Raw genomic sequence first — 18669 nt, forward strand, 5'->3', positions numbered from 1 at the left:
GAAACTGGATGTTATAAGAATGTAAAAAGAACCTTGCTGTATCACCATTGGGCCAGTATACCATTTCTCAAAACACTCAACCCTGATGGACCAGCAAACAGGGCACAGAGGCCAAGGCCTCCCCTGATGTTATTTCCAGCACAGCTATTCAGATGTTTGTTACCTGTATATTATGGAAGATCCTTCAGTGTTGGTAGGAGCCACTGAAAGACCTCTCTTCTATGATTCTATCCAATTGCCTTTTTAAATCCTTCTATATTCATAGCCAACACAGCATAGGCAATTCCACAATTTTATTTATTTAATCTTAGCCTTCTTCTTTTTTGCACACTGAAAAGTCCCTGACTCTTCAACTGTTCCTCATATAAGAGGTGCTTCAACTTCTGAATCATCTTTATTGTCCTCTTCTGTACTAGTTCCAGTTCCTCAATGTCCTTTTTGAGATGCGCCAATCTGAACAGTATACGGGGCAATACCATAGCTCTACAAAAGAGAATTATCATTTTCATTCTTTTATTTTCAACCCCTTTCCTAATAATTCCTAGTACAGAATTTGCCTTTTTGGATGCTGCCCCCCACTGAGTCAACATTTTCATTGAACTTTCAACTACAACCCTCTTTAAAGCTCAGTCTAAGTCATAACCCATTAATGTTTACATACCTCAACTAGCCACTGTTGGGGGCAATGCTCTAGAAATTATAAAATCATAGAGTTGGAAGGGGTCATCCAGACCATCTAGTCCAACCCACTGTTCAATGCAGGATCAGCCTAAATCACCCCCTGGTGCTTAAAGACTGCCAGAGGGAGAGCTCACCACCTCTTTAGGCACCTGATTCCACTGCTGAACTACTCTGATTTTGAATTTCCCCCCAATATTTAGCCAATATAGAAGTTTAAAGCCATTACTATCCTCTACTGTCAACAGAAACCTTTGCCTGCCCTCCTCCAATACTTAAAGATAGCAATCATGTCCCTTCTCAATCTCCTCTTCTCCAGGCTGAATATTCCCTGGTAGATCACTTCCCAATGCCCTCTCCACCCTCACCTCAAGTAGGCCCCCTGGTACTCCCAGGAGCTGCATGTGAGGAAGAGGGAAGTGAGACAGCTAGAGTGATTGTGGAGGAAGCCACAAGAACATCCAACCGCACGCTTATGAAGACGTATGAGATGAGTGGTGCTGGTGGCGAAACATGAGTTTTATGCTACTGAAATAGCATCTGCTAGCTCTTGCCCAGCACAATTATTTAGGGTGGTTAGGTCTCTTACCGCCCTCAAGGAAGGGTACGAAAATAATCGCCAATTGGATTTGAGCTGAGAGGCATTAGTGAACTTTTTTGCAAATAAAGACATGTCACTCCGCCGTGACCTTCCTGCCACTACTGATACAGAACATGAACTGAAAAACTGGCTGTTGCAGGAGATTATGTTTGATCGCTTCAGGCAGCTCTCTTCAACTGAAGTAGACAAGCTGCTATGCTCAGTAAGGGCAACAACTTGCCACCTGGATCCCTACCCATCGTGGCCGCTCAAATGGGGTGAGCAGCAGATAGGGGGCCCCTTGAGGGACATTGTTAATCTCTCCCTGTCATCTGGGGAATTTCCTCAGGGGTTAAAGGAGGCAGTGTTTTGCCCTCTACTGGAAAAAAAAAAAACATTGCTGGATCCACAGGACCTCGCCAGCTACCACCCGGTCTCGCATCTTGCGTTTCTGGGTAAGGCAGTTGATAAGGCTGCTGCGGGCCAGCTCCTGTCATTCTTGGAGGACACTTCAGTACTTGATCCATATCATTCGGGCTTCTATCATAGCCACGTGTGGAGACTGTGCTGGTCGCCTTGATGGATGATCTCCATCACCAGCTGGATCAAGGCAGTCCGGCTATCCTTGTGCTTCTAGAACTGTGGTCAACCATGATTTCTTAGCCCACCACCTTGCTGGAGTGAGGATTTGGGGATGGCCTTATAGCGACTGATCTTCTTTCTCCAAAACCAGACACAAAGTGTAGTAGTGGGGGAAGAGTTGTCACATCTCTTCGCGCTCTCTTGTGGAGTGCCACAGGGAGCTATACTCTTCCCCACGCTCTTTAACATCTTTATGCACCATCTGACATAGCTGTTCTGGAGTATCAGGCTGGGTTGTCACCAATATGCGGATGACACCCAACTCTATCTCCTGATGGACGGCCAGTCATGCTACCCCACCCCACCACCCCCCGGATACGTTTGTCAAATGTTTGGAAGCAGTGTCTGGCTGGCTCAGGCAGGGTTTCCTGAAACTCAGCCCCTCCAAGAAGGAGGTCCTGTGGAGTAGAAGGGGGTAAGATCAGAAAGAATGCCCCCTCCCTGGATGGGGTGCAGCTCACCCCAGAAAATTGGGGGTGATCTTTGACGCCTCCTTATCTATGGAGGCATAGATCGCGAGGGTAGCCCAAGGGGCGTTTTACCATCTGCGCCAAGCTAGGCTACTAGCGCCCAACCTGTCCTCAGAACACTTGACCACAGTGATCCAGAAAACAATCACTTCCAGATTAAACTTCTGTAATTCACTCTATGCAGGCCTTCCCCTGTCCCTGACCCCAAAATTAAAGTTGGTATAGAATGCAGCTGCTAGGGTCCTCACTAGTTCATCTTGGAGGGTCCATGTCCAACCAGTGCTGAAGCAACAATGTGAAGAAACAAATATGGAATAGTACAGATGCACTGGGACACCAATATGGCAATAATAAATATATAAATAGAGTAATCTCTCTTCAGTTTCAGTTGTTTTTTAATTCTTCATACAAGTCCCAACGCGTTTCGCCTGCTGGTTTGTCAAATTATTAGTGTTTCAGACAAACTTCATATAAATAAATACTTTTCTCTTGGACAGAGTTTAAAGTCATATTAACCGCAGCTACTCCTAGCTAATGGCCTTTTCGATCCTGGCCCCAGCTTGGTAGAATGAGCTCCTGGAAGAGCTGAGAGCCATGACAGAACTATCACAGTTCCGCAGAGCCTGCAAGATGGATCTCTTCTGCCAGGCATTTGGTTGAGGCCAGGCTGTGGAAGATCTGGTTCCCTCCTTCAATGGCCCTTAATGGCTTCTATGGTCCTAAATGCCCCACCATCTGGACAACCTCATGAGGTTGATGGGTGGTGCATACTGGTTTGGGCCACTGGGAGAATGTGTTTTATTCTTGTTTTATTGTGATTTTGCAAACCACACACGCTGGCATGCTCCAGGAATGGCGGTCAATAAATCAAAAAATAAATTAAAAATTGATGTGAGGATGTGATTCTCACAGAAAATCTATGTGGAACATCTTGGCTGGGGTGGGAGCGTGGGCACCTGGATTGCCAACCTCCAGTTTAGGAGAAACAATATGAGAGAGAGAGAACGAACAGCAGGGAAGGAGAGAGAAGAAGCAACTTATAAGCGTGATGCACATATGATGATATCTTGCTCCACCCCCAGAGAGTCAGAGTCTCCCCGAGCATGTGTAGAGACCCGCTGTGGTTGACCTGGCCAGCTCCCTGCCTGCCTCTCTGAGGCCAAATCCAGGACCATTCTCCAATGGCCAGGGAGCGGGCGCTTCAAAGTGTCTGTCGGGCCAGAAACTTCTGCAGGGTGGCTGGCACATGTGCATGCAAACATCACTACAACTCCTCTCATAGCCGGCCCCACCCCAGCTCCAGGCATGCGGGTTCTCTGTGGTGGGCGTATCCTTCTTCTGCCCTCCCTTTGGGCAAGGCACTGGACTGGTGGCAGAGGTCGTCTGGAAGTGCTCGAAGTGCACGTGCTTCAACCATGCCAGCTCCGGATTCCCCCTCCCTCAACCGGGGGGGGGGGTTAAGCCTTGCCCCCAGCCCTCTCTGCAGGTTGTGGCACTTTCCACCCCATCCCACAGAGGAAAAGAGGCCTCGCCTTGCCTTGCTCACCCCCTCCGCTTGCAAGCTGTTCCTTAGATTAAATAAGTCAGGATGACTTCTCAATGGTAGAACCAGTGAAGTCCTAGTGAAAATGCAGGTCCTTTGGGTGCATTCTACTGAGTAATGGTGAAAACAGCACCTTATGTTCATAGGTGGGGATCAGGTTCTTTACTGAAAAAAAGTAATTGCTCTCTTCATGCTTGCAGACTGAAGGGAGAACTCTTGACAAATGCCTTGATAAAGCATTTTTTCTGTGTCTTTCCATTCAGACTTTCTTGCCTTTGAAATGGATGGCACCTGAGAGCATCTTTAATAACCTGTACACTACTTTGAGTGATGTGTGGTCGTTTGGGATCCTTCTCTGGGAAATATTCACTCTGGGTAAGCATCACTGGTCTCACATCACTCAGCATAATTTGAAATGGTATTTCTCAGATTTCTTTTGTGCAATATAAAAATATCCTGGGTGGCCTGATACAGTCTACATAAATAAATGGCCTTCTTAGTGCTACTCCTTCTATAAGTACATTGACCACCATCTAGAAGAAAAAGAACAAGAAGAAGAACAAGAAGAGCTGGTTTTTATATACCGCTTTTCTCTACCCGAAGGAGGCTCAAATTGGCTTACAGTCGCCTTCCCTTTCCTCTCCCACAACAGAAATCCTATGAAGTAGGTTTTGTGGTGGTGGTGGTTGTTGTTGTTGTTGTTGTTGTTGTTGTTGTTGTTGTTGTTATATTTATATTTATATTTATATTTATATTTATATTTATATTTATATTTATATTTATATTTATATTTATATTTATATTTATATTTATATTTATATTTATATTTATATTTATATTTATATTTATATTTATATTTATATTTATATTTATATTTATATTTATATTTATATTTATATTTCTTTCCCGGCTCGCTAGATTAGAAGTCTGTACTCCTAACCACTACACCGAGCTGGCTCTCTAGAGTCCTTCATCAGGAGTGAACATTTGCCATGGCTATTTGTGCTAAGAAATGTGGCTGGATTTGGTGGGTTTGACGTTTGATACTGGTTTGCAGCATAAGAAGCTTTCTTGCTAACTTTCTTTTTAACTTCTAGGTGGGACTCCATACCCTGAATTGCCCATGAATGAACAATTCTATAATGCCATCAAACATGGCTATCGGATGGCCAAGCCTACACATGCATCTAATGAGATGTGAGTATTTACAGTATGTGTTTGCCTTTCCTACAAGGGAAAAATGCCCCTATTTCTTCCAGTACAGCATTTCCTGAACATAGTGTTGTTATTTCTTTCATGTCTCTTCAGCTATGAGATCATGCAGAAATGTTGGGAAGAAAAATTTGAAATCCGGCCTTCTTTCTCTCAGCTGGTGGTGCTCATGGGGAATCTGCTGGCAGACTCATATAAGAAGGTAGAACATGGATAGCTGAAAGGATAGAGCTGTACTGTTCTTCTTACCCCTGTTGGTAAAAATCATGCCACATCCAAGCCAAGCCTTTTCTGCCCTGTTTTGCTGTTTATGTGTATACCCTTTTTACTCTGGAAACAACATTATAACATCAGGTGCATTTCTGCAAACTTATAAACTAGAAAGTCACTTCTTAAAATTACAAATTAAAAATTCTCAGAAAAGCCATGCACAAGTTAGATACAATTAAGGTGTGTTAAGACTGCAAATATTAGTTTGTTCATGATCCTCTAAAGCTGATCATTTACAAGTAGTAAAGTTGGTGGCAGCTACAAACAGGCCATTTTCAGTCGTGGCACCGCACCTTTGGAGTGCCTTCTCCTGCCTTACTTTTATATGCCAGGTCCAAACAGGCTTTTAATTTTATGTTTGTATTTGTTCAATGTTCTGTTTATGGTCTGGGGTCTGTAGAAGATAGGAAATATAGTGTGTTTTGAATTTGCAGTAAACCTAACACCAGAAAGAGCTGTGTGATTGTATGTGGGGGAAGGGGGCTGGAAGCCACGGGGGCGGCAATCAAAACAATTTGGGAACCACTGCTCTATAGCTAGGCATTATTAAGACAAGTAGCTAAGTGCCATACTTTTAAGGAAGAATATTTAGAGTTGGAACCTTAGTCTAGTAATAATTTTGATTGCAAGCAAAAAAACAAAAGTTAAACGTAATACAAATTCTATAATGTGACAGTATTTACTACACTGGCACCAAGAACTTGTTACTGTGTATATCTGAAGCTTCCTGTTTATGAATGAGGGTTCAGAAATGTTCCATGTGGCTTTTGTATACCTACAAGCCATTTCTGTTCTCTCTGCTTTATATGAGAACAGAGGTACCAACAAGTCAATGAGGAATTCATGAAGAGTGACCATCCTGCTGTTGTCCGCACAAGGCCAAGAAATATAGGACTCAACAATACCACATTTGATGCTAACTACACAGCCAATTCAGGTTCTGTCCTCTATACAACTGTTGAGCAGAATGGAGTGGACAATGATTATATCATTCCATTGCCTGACCCTAAACCTGAAGGAGCCAATGATTCACCACAGGAGGCTTCCAGCAGCCGGGCAAGGTACCAAACTAGAATGTCTCTAATCTGCCTCCTGTTGCAACATTAGAGAATTTACTCAAACAATATAAACTGTTATAAACAGAACGAGTTCCTAGGTAAAACAGCCTTGTTTTTGTTTTTACTTCATCCGTGAACTGTAACAAAATAAGATTATATCATGTCTTCATGCAGACCTTTTATAACATAAAGAATATACAATTTAATTTTTATTTAGAGAGCCAGTTTGGTGTAGTGATTAGGAGTGCGGACTTCTAATCTGGCATGCCAGGTTTGAATCTGCGGTCCCCCACATGCAACCAGCTGGGTGACCTTGGGCTCGCCACGGCACTGATAAAACTGTTCTGACCAAGCAGTGATATCAGGGCTCTCTCAGCCTCACCCACCTCACAGGGTGTCTGTTGTGGGTAGAGGAATGGTAAGGCGACTGTAAGCCGCTTTGAGCCTCCTTCGGGTAGGGAAAAGCGGCATATAAGAACCAACTCTTCTTCTTCTTCTTCACTCCTCAACTGCAGGCTTCCTGAAAGGGAAAGACACATTTTGTACACTCTGTTGATGTGAAAATAATGGAGAGTAGAAATATGAATGTGTCTTCTGACACACAACAGTCTGGAGGTGGCATCGAGGTGGCCAGTGCCATGGCTCTGTCGCCTCCACCCGCCACCACAGTTGGGGTCACCTGCAGACTCCTTTGGCGGCAAAGACTTACCGGAGCTCCCATTTGGTGGGAAGGAGGGTGGGCAGGGAGGATGCAGCATGGCCGTCTCGCTGTTGCAGCGCCGGGCGTCCGGCAAGCAACAGTGCACCCAGCATGTGTAGGAGCGGGGCCAGCAGCGCTACCTTAAATAGCGCCACGTGCTGGGCTCCGGCCTCTTTACCTCACGCCTGAGCTGCAGACATACTGGCTCCTTTGGTAGCGAATAGCCGGCACTTGTGGTGCCGGGCGCGCTGCAAGCCTCCACCCACCACCTGCCGCCGGCTGCCGCCACCGCCACAGCTGGCAACCCCGTGGAAGGAGCCAGGCGACTCCAAATGGGGTTGGGACCCCAAGGTTGCGAATGTAGGACTCAACTATGTCTTTATAGAGAGACCTCTTCAGTAGTGCAGAATCTGAATTCTGACTGTTTCATTTTCCTCTTTAGCTCCACACTGAATGAAGCAAACACATCATCTACTATATCCTGTGACAGTCCACTGGTCCCACAGCAGGAAGAGGAACAGGCGCCAGAAATGCAGACAAACTGCTAGGGTTTTAAGGGCTCACAAGAGGGGGAATTCCTATGATGAACTGGCACACCCCTCTCCTTCATCACTACATAACCTAAGCGTTATTTCTCTTCAATCCAAAGCAAAAATTATTAATGGTAACATGTGGCCGAAAGTACATGCACACTCACCAGGTAAAGAACAGATCAACATGGTAGAAATGTGTATTGATGATAGATTGTACGGCCTCTTGAATTTTTAAAATGAAACTGTTTTCATATTAACACAATTCATTTTTCATTCATATTCTGCAACATAAACATAGTGTATCATAAAACTATGAGTGAAATCTAACTTTCCATCACCTCTTCAAGAGAGAGGAATGAACAGATAAAGCCAGGATTCACATACGAAGGTAAATCTCCCATTATAATCATCCAAAAAACAAAAAAAGCCAACAGGGCTTCTCTTGGGGGAATGCCGTTCTTCAATCTACTTGTTTTTTTGTATTTTCTGTACTACAAATTTATTTTTAAGACCAACAGCTGTTCAAGGAATTGCCTCTCAGATTACTGCAGTAATGTCATAGCTTTGAAAACATACCCTGTAAGTGTGAATGGATGGAAGGACAACATTTTGTTTTGTTTTTGCTTCTCAGCCAGCATGCACACATAGACTGGATTCTCCATTACAGATGGTAGCATGAGTAGAATTCTTATGACAACCCCAAGGAGCAAGCTTGGGCATTTGGGCTGAGTGTGACATTTCATTTTGTAGGTTCTCCAATGCATCTGTCATGGGCCTAGCACGACAAAAAAAATGATACAACTGTAAGTAGCCATGGAGACAGGCTACAATTTGGTTTACGCTGCAAAGATCTGTGATAGTCAAGAACTAAAATATTTCATTATTATGAAAGAGCATAAAAAGAAATGGAAACTGACAGATAATGTATAAGCTGTGGCAATAAAAGGGCACCCCATTGCCACAGTTCTTTGAATTCTGACCCCACCAGATCACTCATTTAAAGGAAGCAAGATCTACCAAAGGCCAGTATGAAAAGGGGAAATGGCAATTAAATTAATCCCCATATGCCAGTACACCTTGTGAGAAACGGCTGATTGCCTGGCTGTCGGAATTCTCTTTGCTTCATGTTGGAGAATCATTAATATCAGCAATTGGTGGTAAGCCCTTTCAGTGGAGAGGGCATCTCAAGCGTGATGCAGGTCCTATCGGTGTCACTTTCATGAAACGCAGAGTATCAGCTGTAGAATAAACTGTCTTGGTAAGAAAAATGTGGCGGAAATAGTATTTTGGAAGCCTTTCTCCTCTTTCACTTTCACTTTCTCTTCCTTAGTCGAGTCTGCACAGAGCTTTTTATCCTCTCCCAGATTGAATAAATCCCTCCTCCTGCACTGTATTCAATTTCTATTTTGATTTTGGGTGCTTTAAATTTTCCTTCTGCACCATGCATGACTGATCCACAGTGACTCTACCTTTCCCTGCGATATCCAGGAGCGAGCGGATATAACTCACTGCAATTGATCAAGCTGCTTTGAGGGCTCCCAGTATTAAAGTGTAGATCTGCATTTTGCCGGATTAATGTCCTCCCTGCTGAGGTAGCGAAGCAGTTTGTCCCTGATTGGCTGGGCATCTGTTCAAAGACTTCATGGTTCCTGGTTGCAAGACTTTTCTTCCAAGATTTATTTTTGCCCTTCTTTTGGAATCTGTTTGAAAGTGGCTGTGCTCCAGAATCCTACAGTTCTCTCAGTAGAGAATTGCCTCATTCTGTGAGGCTGCTGCTGGCTCTGCTCAGCAGCTCCCCCCCCCCCCCACACACACTCATTGAAGAAAAAAAAAAGAAAGAAACAAGCAGGCTCATGCAAAAGAGAAGAAATAATGCACACTCCTTTAATGCTGGCAGGATTTCACCCACCCACCCCAAGCTTCCCCAATCAAGTGCAGAATGCTTTCTGTTTCAATTTGGGGGAAAGCAAGAAGGAAGACCTGGGTTCAAATTGATTTGTATTCAGCAGGATGGACAATGGAAAAAACAAAGTAAGTGCAGAACCAGCCCTTGTCTTCCATCAATTATGGAACTTTGTGACAGTTTCGCCAATCAAATGGTTAAACTGGTAGAACTAAGATCCCCATTGTAAGCTACTTAACTCGTAAAGGTCCTGGAAGTGTGATCCACATTAGGCAGAATGTGGCAGCAGACTTATGTGCTAAACTAGATACAGGGAGAGGTGCTTATTTAGAGTGCTTCTCCAAAGCCCCACCAAAAATGTTCCCTGGATTTAATACAGGAGCATAACAGAGAGAAAGGTGAAATATAGTCCTCCTTGATGTGCTGTTTCATTACAATCAGAGAGCTTATTACATTCAGGACCCTGTATGGCACACACTCATGCACTATGAAGTGGTCCAGTCCAGCATTCTGCCACTTCCGTTCCCCATCTCATTTAGTACAATGTATACACTGAACTCTGCCCTCACCTTCTGTGAAGGAGCCAGCAACTGCTTTTTCCTAAAGTCTTCCCTTTCAGAAACAGCTGACTCCACTGTCTCTTCTGTTCTTTGAAAATGCATTCTAACTGAACACAGCTGTCTCCAAATTCAGGTTTTTCTTTTAAAAGAACACTTTAACACCATCTATTCTGCTAGATTCTATATGTATTTTTGGAAAGGGGCTTTCCCCCTAGTCCATTTACTGAAATAATAAAACATTTTGCAGAAACTCAGCATTTGCACCTACTGTGATTGTAACTTCTAGCATTTTTAAGCTAGTGTTTTGATAGCTTAACAAAAAAAGATAAGTCATGGCTAATACAGAGTTGATCTCTTTTCAAGCACTTTCCCACCAGTTCTTGAGAGCATACTTTGTGGACAGCAGCTTTACTAACAGCTTTACTAACCTTAGGCTACAGGGAAGCAATATCACAGAGGTATCTTGGGGATGTAAGACAATACGTCATAATTTGTAAAGCTCTGATCATAGTACGTTCCCAAATGTTAAGCCCAGGTAGGTTAATCTTGGAGAGTTTCTCTTGTTAATGAAAACTTGCATGGTGCTTCTTCCAACTGATTTAAATATTCTGCTGGGCCCAGTATATTTCACCATGCTACTCAGAGACTTCCCCAGCCAGGTCAGAGGCTTCATATTAACCTGAAATAGAATCCAGCATTTGAAAAGCACAATAGCTAAAGCTAACCAACAGGCAGATGTGCTCTACGCGTGGCCTTTCTTGAGAAGGATGAGCAGCCAGATTTGCCTTGTGCTCCACTGAAAAGAATAATTGTTTCAGTTTCACATATTGATGAGACTGCACAGATAATGACTTCCACCAGACTCATGGTAAGGACTCATCTGGACTCATAAAGCAGCACCAGCTAGCTTTTTGCGTAGCTAGCACAGCAGGCTCTGGAAAGAGTCAAGATGAGAATATCGTTCAGTACTGTATTTTCAGTACAGGAGCTCCTTTTGCATCTACTGGATAGTCAAAATAACAGCACGCTCACCAGGATGAAGACAAAGGCACTCCCAAAATCACTCATCCCAGACAATAAAGTACTGTGGGTGGGGAGGGGCTCTTCCTCGAGTGCTGGCCTCCATTCTGAGTTCTGAAGCACCAGTTTGCAGATTATAACAGGCCCAGTGGATTCTGGTTTACAGACTTTCATATTAATGGTCAAAACCTGAATGTGTGAGACCCTGACACTGGCAATGAAAGTCTACTATGAGAAAAAGGAGAAGGTCAAGCAGTGCATCCTCATTTGCCTTGTGCTTTATGTGCAATGTTTATTTTAGCATTTTTCCAGGATCCTTCCCTATAACGTATATTTACCTTGCTGTCATTTTGGCTTGTATGATTTTGTGTTACTGTGTTGTTATTTCTTCAAAGCTGGAGATGAGTCAGAACCAAATCCCTGCACTCTGAATGTGACATTTTTACAGATTTGGTCATCTTCCTAGGCCCCTCATCCCCTCTAGCTTTATATAACATATATTATATATTCTACAGCTGGTCCAATGTTTGTTCAAATATATGCACCTTCCTACAGCCAGTACTACAACTAGGTAGCCAGAGTTATGCCCGAGGCATAATGTCAGATAATAGAGTGTTTGTTTGTTTTTTCAAATATACGTGTACGTGTTTCTCTAAATACTTGTGAGAGTTACATGTATGCAACTTTTAGCCTCTGTGTTGCGTTTATTAAGTAAGGGAATTATATTAGTGCAGAGCTTTATATTTGTTGTTGCTATGTAATCCAGAGCACGGTGGACTTTATTTGCAATAAGTGAGTCTATTTTCCAAGGGCTCACAGGTCCTTTGCAGATTGAAGGGTAGGGGAGAGGAGTGCAATGAAGCAGTTGTATGGAAGTTGGCCAGTTGGCATGTAAATCTTCACCCTACACGTTCACCAGCTCTCTAGGATGGGCAGATAATTTAATACCAGAATCTATACTTTCAGAAGAAAAACTTTCACCAAGGAAAGCTCTGCAAAGGAAGGCAATGGCAGACCACCTCTGCTTTTCGCTTTCCTTGAAAGCCACCTGCTGGAGTCACCATAACTTGTTCATGACTTGATGACACTTTACACACACATTGAGTTTTGAAGCCTGTAGATATCACAGTGGCTCTGTACAGGTTAATGGCATGCAGAAAGAACCAAGCTGGTTGTACCTGGCCCAAGAATTTGTCCAACAGGAACCTCTTCCCCTCTTCTTTGGTATCATATTGCTTAGAAAGAGCATTTAGAAGCTCAAATAATGCAAATCAATGATCTGCATTTGGCAAGTTGCTCATTCACACAAGAAGACTGAGTAAAATAAATTTTGCCTTTACTTTGATGAGTATTTAAAACAGCAATTGCAACGCCATATACCAAAGGAGAACAGGTGGTATGCAGAAAGAAAGAAATTAGGACAAGACCTGTGGTCTCCTCTGAGGCTACGGCACCCATAAAAACTCTGCATGAACCACAGCTCCAGTCTTCTACTCAAGATGAGTCACTGTTAAGACAGGCAGGACAGATAGGACACCTCTTATAATTTCTTAAGTTTGAGAAAACCAACGCAAAGAAAGGTATTTCATTTTTTTTAAAAAAACACAGATTTGCTCTACTTTGGAGGCAATTTTTGCCATTACTTGAGGTTTTACACAAGAAGGATCCTTTTGTCTCACTACTACTGTGGTACTGATAGTCTCATGAAACAAGTTTAATGGTATTTATTCATAACACCATGATGGGCACAGAACAGACAGAATATTTTCCTTGCTCTGAAGTGGTTTCTTAGGCATGTTCCAGGAATGCCTGAGGCTTGTCCCAGAGAACTGGTGATCCTAAATAAGTCATGATGGCTGTTTCCCATTGATTTTCCATTCAGTTAGGTTGCATTAGGATGGCTTTTGACAGAGTCTTCCTACCCCATGGCATTTGCAAACACCCTAGAAAAGTACTGAAGGTATATCAAGAGCTCATGTTATGTGCCTGGTTGTCACTGTTTTGGGGTTTTCTTCCTAAGGATTTTACACCACAATTCTCATCCAAGAAGTTTTATTAGCAATTGGATTACAGTTGCCTGACATCTGTTTCCAGTTGTTACTCTTCCTTTCTTGAAAACTTTCCATCTTTTTAACATTTTTCACCAATTTGTTAGAGACACAGCTTTCAGGTTTTCTCTGCTAATTTCCCTTGAAGAGTGAGCAAAGGAGTTGAACAATTCCAACCCTCTTCCACCAGTTATAGGGAATGTTTAAGTGCAACTATATAATTGCAAAAAAGAAGTCATATGTGTAGAACTTTATGAAGATTTGAAAAAAAGAAGTCATATGTGTAGAACTTTATGAAGACTCAACTTAATTGCATTTATCTGTTAGTGGGCTACCACTGAGAAAGGGAACTTGGTGGCACCAATCTTCGTAGATGTTGATTTTGTGAAGTTGCATTTTCCTCTTTCAGGGAAATTAGCTAGCATAATTAAAGTAGCACAATCATATGGATACCCTTCTATATAAACAATTATTGCATTTTCAGCAGCACCTACATGACAAGTACAATACAGAAAGTAGGCCTTAATACCAAAAAAGTGAAGGACAAATGGAAATAAAGTGAAAAGTAACAGTTAAAGCTGATAAAATACAATCCCTGCCTAGCAAAATCTTCAGGGTAGCACCCTATTTCCTTCATTTATTAGACTTAATTTAGTTTAAGGCACCATTCTGTAAAAGACTGATATAGTGTCATAGGTAGGGATGCCAGGCAGAGATGTCAGTTCCCTGGAGAAATGGCTGCTTTGGAGGATGGACTCAGTCGGTCTCCAAACACCCTGGGAATCTTTTAAGTAATGGATCAATCAATATGCCTCAAATCTCCATATAGACAGAGCAGTGGAGCAGTATGTGTTCTCTGGTTTCAATTTGGCCCACTACCACAAAAACACTATCGCGGTGAGAAGGGGATATTCTTATAATGACTCTCTAATAAAGCTGAAGGGTTTTGTTTGATAGCATTGCCTACCATTATTCCCCTCCTAAACATGCTACCAGAATTACCTTTCAAAGGAATAGGACTTGCTTCAGATTGCTTCCAGAAGATGTACGGGTGGAGCCTAGGGAAGGGAGGGATTGCAGCAGGGTATAATGCCATAAAATCCACCCTTCAAAGCTGCCATTTTCTCCTGGGGAAGAGATTTCTGCAGGTATCACCTGAAGGTTGGCAACTCTACTTTGAGAATACAGCTACGCTTCATTACCCATTTCCCTTATCATATCTAACTTTCTTGTGTCTTTCTAACTTCCATATTTCAGTGGTTATCACAACTAAGCCAAGCTTTGTTGCAAAAACACTGTGAACCTTTATTTCCCTCTGAGCTCCAGACCAATGCAAGAGTTCTTGTATCTTAGCAAATTCCCAGGGACTGTTTCCTGCAGCAAGACTCTCTGAATGGAAACAAAAATCCATCTATTTTCTTTTAAACCCTTTTGAAGCCATCATGGGGGTGAAATGCAGGAACATGTTTGAACTAAGGTACCAAAGATGTAACACTATCTTAGGTTTACATGTATATGTTAAGATTTCTCTTATTAAAACACACCTATACCAGTGAGATATTATTTTTATGCTGTAAACTTTTTGTATGTGTTTTTAAAGAAAAATTTTTAAAATTAAAAGAGCTTCTTACAATCTGATTTTCTGTTTTCTGCTTGCAACCTTTTCGTTTTCTCTGGAAACAGTGGGTTAAGATTTCTTTAGAACTGGAAATTAATTGTAGAAGAGAAGAATGTTAATCAGCTTTGTGTAACTTCTGAGCTTACAGAAAGATGGTTTATGTAGCAAAAAGATTTTTTAAAATGTATGATGAGAGAGGGGAAATGTGGGCGGTTTGAATTACTGGAACTTTGAATTACTGAGCAGATAAAGAGGCTGGATGGAAGAGCAAAAGGTAAGCAAAAAAATACTGGCAGGTGCTACCTGGCAGTTCAAGAAGACTTACAATCAGGGCTGCAGTCAGAATTTTCTAAGTTTGTTGCATTTTTTATATTCAAGCCCTCCTCTGGAAGTTCTAATATCTGGTCATGTGACTGCACCAGTATGCCAATAAAGGTCTGATTCTGACAGCCCCTCAGAGCTCTGGGGCTATTTGAAATATCTGTAAATAGATGCGTTCTCCCCACATCTGTCAGTAGGGCCCCATGCATACAGGTCACTATTACTGTTCAAGGGAAAGGCTTAAAACAGAGACGTTGTAAGCAAAACCCTTGGTTAAAATAGCCTGGGAAGTTAGAATGAAGGATACTACACTTGATCTTAGCCAAAAGGCCGAGAATGAAAATATGACTTCTCCCTAGCAGTCCAGAGTATTAATTGCCAAACTAGACATGACTTTAGGAAATCCTGAGCAGGTTTGTAAAAAAGAAAAAAAGATTATTTTTTTTTGGAATTTATAAAAACTTGTAATTCTTCCCCTGAGGATCAGCCGCCACCACCCCATCCTTCTGTTTACAGTTTAGCTCATGGAGAAAACACAGATCCTCATGTGGTACCTCAAAGTTTTCTTCACAGGGCAAATAGAACTTAGGTGGGGGGTGGTTTGCATGTGAGCAGTGTGCAGACTCAGCAAAATGTACATATGTATAACTGTTGCATGCCACAATTACATATAGGCTGTATGCATATAGGTAGTGGATATTGTCTGTCTGTGTATCTAATATTCATGCATTAAATCCCCTTAAGTTGTGCATTTTTCTCTGTCCTGAATATCCCAAGTTATCGTCAGTACTCATTACACCCTTCTAGTATTGTTCATGTCTGTTCGTTTGCCAAAATAACTGTTTTAATGTGTTCTTGGAAAAGCACTAGCAGTCTGTGAAGACTCAGGGAATGATGCACTAATGGTAAAGGTATGGTGTCAGCTCCCTCAGCTATGGTGCCCCAGTAGGAACAGAAAATGCCCCATTCTTCTTTGAGGTGCAGCAGAGCCAAACAGGGTGTTTTTAAAACTTGCCATGAAGGTGAGATTGCACTGGCACTCAAGTCCACCCTCGTGGAAGAAACCCCACTGTTCCTCCCCACCACTGCTTCAGCAAAGCACAGCAGAACCTTTCCACCATGGAGTTATGTGTGGGCACACACAACTCCAGGGCAGAATGTATGTGCCAGGGGAAATCTTTCCCCATCAGCACACAAGAAGTGGCAGTGCATGCTGCCCCACTGCAAGAAACTGGTGGCGGCCCGGTGTGAACACCACCATGCATAATGGGTCTGAGAGTACTTATCTCTCTGGATTCCAGTTGCTTCCATGTACAATGAGCCTTGGTGAGTAAGGATGTGTATGGCTGGGCCTCTCCCTTTCCTTCCAGGAACATCATTGGCCATGGGGGGGGGGGCATGTCAACATGACCATATTGTCATGTCACCTACTAATTCTTTAAACACCTGTATTAAAATTAATTAATCCCAACCAATCAGTGAAATGTTCTGGGGCCATCGTGAAATTCCATCGAGAAAGCCTGCTTTGTAGCATCATATGTTGGCAAAGAACAGAAGCCGGGGGGGGCTGCTCCCTTCCCCCTTCTGTTAGGTCTAGCAACAAAAGGAAATTTCTCCTGCTGGCCACCAGCTGTAATAGCAGAGATCTCCAAACAGGAGGATGTTCTTCAGCAACACTTTTAAAAAAATTCTTTTATTAATCTATAATAGAGGATGGTATTGCAGAATAAAACCCCAAAAGAAGAGCTACTGTACAATGTTATTTACATTTATAGACACCTTACCAAACATTATTATTTTGTTAACTTTATATTATGTCTACCTTCATGGCAGTCCAAAGAAAAACTTCTTTATTTCAGTGATGAGTAAAGTAACAAAGTAATGCTAGATACATCAACCACAGCTACTGATGGTGGTGAATTTCACATGAAACTTTACTGCCCATGCAGTCTGTCCATTTTTGCTGGTTGCTTAGGGAACTGACAGAATAGAAATGTTAACTCATTCAAAGGGTGAACAGCACTGTCTGTATTCTGTTTTAACTTCATGATGTCATGAAACCAAATGAGAGTGGCTACACAGCACAGCAGAACAATTTATTGTTGTAAGCCACCTCAGGACAACTTAATTAAGAGAGGCGGGATATAAATCAAATACACAGATAAAAATAAATTGTCAGGATATCTATTCATATCTATCAGAATCTTTGTCCACCAAGAGCAATATTGTCTACCCAGGCTGGTAGCAACTACTCAGAGTCTCTGATAGAAGTCTTTCACATCACCTACAATCTGATCCTTTTAACTGGAAATGCTGGGGAATAACCCCAGGATCTTCCGAATGCTGAGCAGATGCTCTACCACTGAGACATGGTCTCTCCCCAAAAAAACTTCCTGCTTGCTATGTGGAAGGAAAATGTTTTAAAAGGTTATATCAACTACCCATAATTATTATAACATCAATCAACTGTGGTAGTTCAATGAATATTGCTGGCACTTTATAGCCTCAGTTTCTTGACCAGTCTTCCTTGGTATTTCAAAATCATCACATGAGCACACAATTGTCTGATTTAATCACAATTTGATTGCTTGCTATTTTAATTCTTGAACTTAAGGATGAACTATGGTTGCGTGTATGAAATCCAGCGTTATTCATGATGACACCTATACACCTAGGAGCTGCTCCTTCTTAGCAAGGGGCAAATATGTATTCACTGATTTCAAGTGTATTCCTAGGAGGCACAATTCCTCCTCAAACTCACAACAGCCTGAAACCATGTCAGAATTCTTGTACTACCTGGCTTTCAAAAGTCAGATGGGAAACAATGGGCCTTTTCATTGTTTGCAGCGGTATTTTATTATGATTTATTGTTGCCTATCCAATATATTCGGGATCAGCAACAAAGCCACCAGCCTTTCCAATGAACATGGGAATAGGCCTTCTGTAAAGGTAAAGGTATCCCCTGTGCAAGCACCGGGTCATGGGGTGACGCCCTCCAGCGTTTTCATGGCAGACTCAATACGGGGTGGTTTGCCAGTGCCTTCCCCAGTCATTACCGTTTACCCCCCAGCAAGCTGGGCACTCATTTTACCGACCTCAGAAGGATGGAAGGCTGAGTCAACCTGGAGCCGGCTGCTGGGATCAAACTCCCAGCCTCATGGGCAGAGCTTCAGACTACATGTCTGCTGCCTTACCACTCTGCACCACAAGAGGCTCTAAGAATGGATTAATTTGTTTTTTGTTTACTCAAAACTTTCTGTTCTGTCTTTCCCTCTGTCCATGGACATTCACTGTGGTTAATATGATCCTCCTCACAGCACATCCAGTTAGCTGAAGTCCTTTAAGCCAGAACAAAGTTTGTGACCAAGAGCCCCTTTAAGACGAACAAAGTTTTACTCACTTTGAAGTGGGCATGCACACTGAAGCTTATCTGTTCCACATAATATATTTCTGGTAAGGGCTTGGAGGAGGAGTGTGTCTCATGGCTTAAGTTCCACTCAGTGCTTAACATTC

At 42.5% G+C, this 18669-nt stretch overlaps 1 protein-coding gene and 1 pseudogene across 2 annotated transcripts in view; one reads left to right on the forward strand and one right to left on the reverse strand.

Annotated features, from left to right (window-relative positions):
- Positions 1 to 14043, forward strand: part of PDGFRB (platelet derived growth factor receptor beta) — a 162456-nt gene extending 148413 nt beyond the window's left edge. For both annotated transcript variants that reach the window (XM_077326586.1, XM_077326587.1), the window contains 5 exons: positions 4177 to 4288; positions 5011 to 5110; positions 5222 to 5327; positions 6212 to 6456; positions 7596 to 14043. In XM_077326586.1, the coding sequence (XP_077182701.1) occupies positions 4177 to 4288; positions 5011 to 5110; positions 5222 to 5327; positions 6212 to 6456; positions 7596 to 7701 (669 nt within the window). In that variant the 3' untranslated portion in view covers positions 7702 to 14043. The remainder of the gene's footprint in view (positions 1 to 4176; positions 4289 to 5010; positions 5111 to 5221; positions 5328 to 6211; positions 6457 to 7595) is intronic.
- Positions 14044 to 15349: 1306 nt separating this feature from the next.
- Positions 15350 to 15498, reverse strand: LOC143834580 (U2 spliceosomal RNA; annotated as a pseudogene).
- Between the last annotated feature and the right edge of the window lie 3171 nt (positions 15499 to 18669).

This window comes from Paroedura picta, chromosome 3 (genome assembly GCF_049243985.1).
Source record: "Paroedura picta isolate Pp20150507F chromosome 3, Ppicta_v3.0, whole genome shotgun sequence".
NCBI classification, from domain to species: domain Eukaryota; kingdom Metazoa; phylum Chordata; class Lepidosauria; order Squamata; family Gekkonidae; genus Paroedura; species Paroedura picta.